The 8,454-nt window shown below is 35.9% G+C and overlaps 1 protein-coding gene across 1 annotated transcript; it reads right to left on the minus strand.

The window, feature by feature from the left end:
• Nucleotides 1–1,508: 1,508 nt before the first annotated feature.
• On the minus strand, nucleotides 1,509–2,278 carry LOC105048398 (18.1 kDa class I heat shock protein). Its single transcript, XM_010927692.4, has one exon. It carries the CDS (start codon nucleotides 2,168–2,170, stop codon nucleotides 1,700–1,702), a length of 471 nt encoding a protein of 156 aa, XP_010925994.1. The 5' UTR covers nucleotides 2,171–2,278; the 3' UTR covers nucleotides 1,509–1,699.
• Between the last annotated feature and the right edge of the window lie 6,176 nt (nucleotides 2,279–8,454).

The raw sequence follows: 8,454 nt of genomic DNA on the forward strand, positions 1-8,454 counted from the left end.
GGAGATGGGAAAGCAGGCCAAGACACCTAACAGTACTAGTGAGTGAGGTACCATTATTCTCCCTGGATTCTCTTCATATTGTACCAGTGTATTGATTAATATAGAGAGAACTGGAGAGGTTTTATCCATACGTTTAATGATCGACGTGCTTGTACATAGTTTATGCACATTTCAAGGGACAGGTTGTAATGGATCCGTTTACTTTCTTTGTTCTTCATATTCCCGTAAGTGTTGTGATTCTCCTAGGAGACTTCTTTTCTGAGATATTAATTTGGCCGCCCATCTCATGATGCTACAGTATGAAGCATCATGCTTTGGCGGCTTCTTTCCGGTCAATAGAGATCACGCCTGTTTGGCTAGGTTTGGTGCGCCATGTGAAGGGACAGAGAACATTGGAGGGAAGAAGCAAGAACTTAGAGGCCAGTACCATGGCCGCAAAGAGAAATTATTAGATAGATTTAGTCTAAACCAATGAAAAAAAAATGCTATGGCAGTTGTCGCCATGTCAATACAACAAAAATTATTAGATCCAATGCACTTATTTAACCATCTCGGAATACTATTTTGATATATATATTTTTTATTGACTATATATTATAGATTAAATCTATCTAATAATTTTATGCTTGAAACGAGATTAAAGAAGGATCTCCCGTGATTTTTTTTTTTTTTCTTAATCCCTTAGGGAACGAGCTATCCCGCTGCAGCATGCGAGAAGCTCCCAAAGAGGCCCTGCGTAAGCAATTGCAGCACCATGCGCAGGAGTCACAGCAAGAGTCTTTATTCTTCGTAATTCCCTGTGGAATATGTAGCTGCCTCTGGCGTGCTTCAATCCCAGAGGAGATTAACAGTAGAAACAAAGGATTTGTCTCCTTACTGTCCCAGGATCATCATGCAACAAACTCTAGAGCACACCCTCATTGTTTATTAGGTTTAATATTTTCTTCCCTCGAAACATTATGGTTATTAATTTATTGACAGTCGGCAGTCACTTCACACAGCAATAATTTTTTTTGGTAGATCAGAACAGTAAGCTTGTAGGAACAAATTTAAGTCTCTTGCTTAAGTCTCTTGCTTGCTTTTCTCTCCTCCGCAACAAAAACCCAATATGCGTTTTTTTTATTTATTTTTTTATGGGTGCGAGCATCGTTCATAACTGTGCGCATTTGGATGGAGAGATCTCCTCGTTTTTTTGGATAATATGAGAGATCTCTTTTTAAGACTCAGTTTGCGTGTTCAGTTCGCATGCACTTTCTTTTTTATCCAATCGTGACCCAGAGTACGTATGATATATGATGGAAAACAGAGGAAACAGAGAAGCGACGGACATCTACTTTACATGATCCTCTTACCGGTTATCGAAGTCGGGCAATAGCGTACAAGCGCAAGACCAAGAATCGATTATCCAGTTCCTGTAAATAGATCGAATAAAATCTTATCCACGACGAAGAAGCCTACCCTGATGCACCTCAGTCAAGCCATTGATTAAAGAAAATAAGAAGACAAGATGCAATTCAATCTAGACACACCCAATTTATTTTATTGGAAAAGGCAAACAACTCACACCAAACTCACACAAAGTTCAAAACACGGCAAGACACGCACCAACAAACAAAGACCGGAACAACGACACACTGATACGGTACCACACCAAGGATCACCTTTTCGTAATAGACTTTAGGCTGGTACTGGCATGAATTCAGCCAGAGACCTCAATGGGTTTCACCTCGGGCTTCTTAACCTCTTCTTTGGGCACGGTCACGGTGAGCACCCCATTTTCCATAGACGCCTTCACCTGATCCACCTTGGCATTCTCCGGCAGCCGGAACCGCCGCAGGAATTTGCCGCTGCTCCTCTCCACACGGTGCCACTTATCGTTCTTCTCCTCCTTCTCCTTGCTGCGCTCGCCGCTGATCTGGAGGACTCTGTCCTCCTCCACCTCCACCTTCACCTCCTCTTTCTTCACTCCCGGGAGGTCAGCCTTGAAGACATGAGCCTCCGGAGTTTCCTTCCAGTCGATGCGGGTGTTGGCGAAGGCGGAGGTCTCGCTCACGAAGTTGGGGCGAGACTCGGAAAGGGAGCGGAAGGCGTCGAAGGGGAAGCCTTGGAAAGGATCCCAGACGTCGAGGGAGAAGGGATCGAAGATGTTGCTCCGCCTGATGATCGACATTTTGATGAGATGCCGCTGGTAGGCAGTAGGAAATTAGCTTGCGAAGTTGAAGGCTTTCTTGATAAACTTGCTTCTTGGTGTCATGCTCGGAATCCGGTCTTGATGATTTATAGATTCAGGATGGATAGGTCTCGAATTTTCCCGATTCCGCACCCGTCCCTTTTTCTTCTCCATGGCGAGAAAAGTGTCGAGAGCTCTGGAATGCTCGCTTTACTCAAAAAAAAAAAAAAAACAAGGCTCTGGAATGGTCGCACCAGTGCAATAGCTTTCCAGAAGTCTCTTCCTCACTGGTTCTATCCAGGCCCATGGGCCTCGGATGGACCCAACTCCAAACACGTCCTGCGCATCTAATTTTTATGATTTTTTATTTTATTATTTTTTGGTTCGGGAGAAAATGCCTTTTTATAAAAACATGCAACACTGATAGCTCACCTAGACTATTTTTGGTTTTAAAACTCTATAAGATCCTAGTGCCTGATATCCAAGTGTTTCTGCTGGACCATGGACCTCCAAGATCTTGGAGTCTCCTAATCCAGATGAAGCATTTTAAAAAAAAATCCAGTGATACAAAATCGAAAAAGAGATTCAGATGACTTTGCTGATTGATTTTTCTTTTGGGGAGAAAAACTTTGCTGATCGAAGTAATACCATGTTAGTGAAAAATTTTAGGATTATTATGAATTAACGTTGTCCAAAAAAGTTACAGTATGACATATGTACACGATGTAAACTAAATGCTTGATGTCAGTACATTTTGGGATAAATTAAGTTTATTAGAGATTCATAAATGATTTGATTACTTCCCTGGTCTGGTTTCAGATATTTTGTATTTGTGCTGTTTCGATTAAAAAGCATCTCTGAATGATTCAGATGACTCGTGGATTATCAAACGTATATCAAAACTTTGTTCCCCGTACATAACCTTCTAGGCAATTATGGATTCTCCTAATGAAGGTCATGGAAATTGACTTAACCTTGAATCTTAAGTCTTTCAATCCATACTTCGTAGGCATGAAGCATGAATTAAGATATGCCAACATGGCAACTTGAGCATAAGAGTCGGAATCTCACAGGCACGTATGCACATATATCAAAACACAGGCATTTCTACATCGCAACAAACCATTTCCTTTCGGTCAATGGGCGAATTAAATAAACTGCAGACTCTTCCAGAAATTGATGTTCTTCCTGATAAAACTATAACGGGGCATGCCCACGAGAAATAGCGGCTCAGGTGAGATCGGATCAAAAATTAATCAATTCAAATCTGATCTATTTAATAAATAAATTAAATTTAAATTAAATAAATCAAAAATTTAAATTTAAATTTAATAATTATTAAACAGATAATCTAAATCCATCTACGTAATCATTTATTAAATAAGACGAATCAAATTAAATAATTTTTTAATAGATTAAATAGATATAAACAAGTTAAACAGGTTAAATGGAGCCAGCTAAAGAGCACAACAGCAGATTAAGCAAGTTTTAAACTGGTTAAACAGATTTTAAATAGATTACGATTTGATCCAACTATTAAATAATTTAAAATAGTTAAATAGATTAATTATATAAATATGAATTCAATCCATTTAATAAATGGATCTAATCGAGTTGACCCTTTTTATAACCCAAATTTATTTATATCAAACCTGAATTTGCTTAAAGTAAATCATTTACAAGTCCAGTTGACAGGTCTGTCATACCTCTGATTCGAAATTATGAGCCAGAGGTCAAGCAAAGGCCAATACTCATAGAGAACTCTTCCATAAGCATATAAGATATCTCATCACAATATCATAAAGCAACAGGAAAATAAAATTTGAATAATTAATATTCAACCTTAATTCAAATAACTAAATCAAATATCTTAAAGACAATATTCTATAATTTTCTATCAACTTCAATAAATCCTAATCTAAAATAAAGATATCAAATTCTACCTCTAATTTACTCTCCATATAAAATTTTTAAGTCGGTGTAATCCTCTGAATTTGTAAAAACAATAAGATATAGAGTAATGAGCTAGACAATCCAGTAAGTAATGTACACTTTGGCTAGATAAATTCAATAATAATAATATATTAAAAATAAGTGTGCAAGGGCATCAATTCAAAATATATAATACTAATCAAAATATGATCCATGTAAATTTATTTTCGTTCATAAATGGATTTCTTTCAAAATATCACGTTCATCTCAACCGCCATGAACTACATCAAAGTACTAGTGTATAACTCTCACTGGTAGGGTATCAAATTAATTACTAGTATTTAATCATCCAATAATAAATATCAAAATACCAGCACAATCTTCACTGGTAGCGTATCAAGTACTAATGTTAACCATCTGCTAGCAGGATATCAAAGTATTAGCGCACAATTTCTACTGATAAGATATCAGAGTATCAAAGTTTAACCGTCTCACTGGCGAGATTCGATATATAGTCAAACTACGAGTTAAAATTCATCTCAAAATAATACACTTTCTTAAAAATATATTTTATATTCTAATTGAATAATTCATAAAGCCACACAACATCGAAATATGATTCATATCAAATTTAATATATTCGATTATAAATCACTTAATATTTTGAAAAAAAATATATTCGATAATTCAAAATACACGCATCGGATTAATAAATCATGAATAATCCAATACAAAAATATTGTATGCTTTGCTGATAAACTTAGAAAAAGTGTAACATTACTTAACTCACACGTATTCCAATAAATCACATAATTTTAATTTTTTTTCAAAATCTTTAATTCATAAATCACATCATAATATTCCACTGCTAGACATCTTCTTGTCAAAACAACTACACCATAATTAGAGGTGCAAATGGATCGGATCAGATCGGGTCATGAGTGACCCCGATCCAATCTGATTTCTTGATCGAATCTAAATATTGAACCCAAACTCAATCCAATAGAAGATCAGATAGGGTCGGATCAGATCCATGATCAAATTTTTTGACCCAATGGGTCATTCGGATCAGATCAGATCAGATCCATGTATAACCCATCCCCGATCCATGAAATACAGATCTAGTTCAGATCCAAATCTGGACCGATTCAGGTCTGAGTTATAAATAACAAGATCAATAAGTAGAAGATCTATAAACAAATCTTATTTGCACTACAAATTTTGATCTTAATATATGATATTGTTAAGCCCCCATGTCCCACACTCTTCACTCAAGAATCTAAAAATCTAATCACATTTTTCTCATCATTTCTCCTGACTTGATTAATCCAAATTCAAAATATTTTAATAAAATTTTAAAAGATAAGGATCTAAAAATCAATAGAATGCTTTTCAAAAACAACAAATATTAAAGCAGGCTCGATCAAAATTAATATTCATATAATATAAAACAAAGAAAGAGAAGGGATGGGTTTGGGTTGAGTCGGTTGGAACAAATCGGGTCATTTATCTCAAGGTCCAAATCAACCCAAAAGTCTCCACGAATCGAGTCGGATCAAAATTCAGTAAATGTAGATCTGACCCAAAAAATAAAATAGATCTAATTTTAAAACCCAATCCGGATCCACAGATCTTCAGAATGGTTCGAATCGAGTCTATATGGATCGAATCGGATCGAGTCGTGGGTCAACCCGATCTATTTGCAGCCTTATACATAATTAAGTCTAATAATCAAAAAGGATACAAATAATCAAGGAAGATACGATGAATGGTAATCACATCCATCAGTCCAAATTAATACATCATGATCAAACTAGATATAAGTGGTTTAACAAAGATCGAAGATGATCAAATCAATAATGTCCTACAAAAATTAGAATGGAGGCTAATACAGTGCTCAACGATCAAAGTTCAATTTATTAAATAACTTCATCTAATCAAGATCAGATTAAGATATAATTGACTCTATAGAGATTAAACAAATCAAACTAATAGAATCCAGTTGGCTAAGGTGGATGTCAGCACACTATCTCATGATCGTAGATTAGGATCCTCTACTATACTCGATAAAAATCATCAAAAAGACCCTTTATTCAACCAATCTTGGAGAAAGAAAATTTCATAAAGAGACGAATAATTTAGAGAGAGAAAATGGAGAGAGAAACCATTCCAGGGAGAGAAAAAGAAAAGAAGAGAAGAAATTCTTCTCTTTTTTCTTCTTTTCTTTTTTTTTTTTCTTTTTTTCTTCTTCCTCTTTTCTTCCATTGGGTTCTTGGCAAAAATGGGGACCTTTGGTCTCGTTTGTTCCCTAAATCATAGACCACTATGATGTGGCAGTGGCTAGCGCAACTAGGGCTGCAACGACGTAGCCCAAGGATTTAGGTTGACGGTCGGTGGTGACCACTGGCACAAAAAAATCAAAAGCGGAGGGACGAAAATAAGAAAAAAAAAAGGGATTTAACTACTCTCTTTTTCTCGGAGCAATGAAAGTTCCACTATAGTGGCCATGGTCACTGGCAATTGGGGTCTCAGCAATGCAGTCAAGACTCCTTTCCTATGAACAGCAGTGACGAATGGCATTGAAAAATTGAAGAAAAATCAATGAAAAATAGAGAAATAGGGTTCAATTTATCCCCAAAGAAATCTAGCGACTGCCGTCAGAATCAGATTTTGATGGTTGGAGAATCTAGAGAAAAGATCAACCTAAAAGTTTTAGGTCCTTATCTAGCTTTTTGATGATGTTTAGACAAAAAACCAATGGGCATAGTGATGGCCTTTTGGAAAGAAAAGTCTGATAATTTCATCGGCTTGAGTCCTTAATCATCGGTGGGAAAAAAGGAAAGTCTTTTCATTTAAATAAGGTGGAGAGGATAAACAGATCGGATGAGATCCGACTTTCATCATGATTGGAGTTAGAATCGAAGGGAAGGAAGACTCCTACAGGAGTTTTCTTCCATTGCACAGTTTTCTCAGCACGTGCTGGCTTTTATCTCCTTTTTTTATTTCATGCTTTAAGATCCATACAATTTTAGGTTAATTGATTTGAGGTCAGATCATAAATTGTCATTCCTAATTTTGCTGACAAAACTTGTATCCTTTTTGAGAAGCCTACATGGATCCTCGTATCATGCTTGCAAACATATACATTATAGTATTTAAGTTGATAAATGATTCTCAGGGGATTAATATCTAAACACAGGTGGTTAATAACTAAAGGGCCATAAAGAGATGGTTGGTAAGAGGAGAGATGAAATCATTCTAGCATAAGGATAGATTGGATATCACTCTAATGATAAATTCTTCTTTTACCCTAATCCAATTGTACAAATGTAGTGATGAAAATACCAATAATGCAATTACATAACAATGGCTTGGGTGGAAAAAAAAAAACTGACTAACAATGCCATACTATTTTGTGGTCTTGAATCTCTTTTCATGCCACTTCATGCATATCATTTTCTCAAACCTAAACCATGAGTGGTTATCCCAAGTTCACGAGAGGCAAGCATCCACCAGCTAAAACTGAAAGTAGATCCATCTGAGTGGGACCACAAGCAACCTAACGTACACCACATGTGACCAAGAAATAATAGCGAATAAATTATAAAAACCTTTTAAGTTTTATATTTATTATATTTATATCCAATAATTTATAAATCTATTCTTACATTCAGTTAAATAAAAAAAAATTACTAAACCATTTACCTTATTTAAAAATTCAAAATCATCCTTATGTGGGAAGAAGGATGCACGCATCTTTACATGATTGTTACGTTACTTAAGATTATTTTGATTATTTATATTTAAAAATAATTTGATTAATATTATGACTTATAGATTGATATATTGGATAAAAATAAATATCAGGATGGATGTAGTTTTTAAATTATTACGAGTAAGAATAATTTATCCATGACCTCAGAATTTTTTTTGTAATTTACTGAAACAGTATATTCTGGTTTCCTGCAGCAATAAGTTTTCAACTCGGTCCGGGATGTTAGCCGAGATATCTGTTATATTTTGAGCTACTATGGCATGCAGTCCCGGATTTATTGAGATTACTCATATCGCGATTTCTAAATTATTAGCGGAGATCCTGTTAATATCTCGGCCACCAGCCGAGTTGGCCAAGATCTTCCTTTTTAAATAAACCTCGTGAAAAGAAATACCTACCGGCTGGGACTCTCGTCGGAAGCCTCCAGAATGTGCCGCACGTACGCTTCGTCCCATCTCCAAGAAAGCGAGTGAAATCACCGTAATCTTGCCCGTTGGGCCGTTACCTAGAAAGGAAACGACAAAAAGGAAACCGATATGAGCCTACCAGCGAAAGATATCAAGAAAAAATATATATA

Source organism: Elaeis guineensis, chromosome 7, assembly GCF_000442705.2.
Source record: "Elaeis guineensis isolate ETL-2024a chromosome 7, EG11, whole genome shotgun sequence".
In the NCBI taxonomy this organism is placed as follows: Eukaryota; Viridiplantae; Streptophyta; class Magnoliopsida; order Arecales; family Arecaceae; genus Elaeis; species Elaeis guineensis.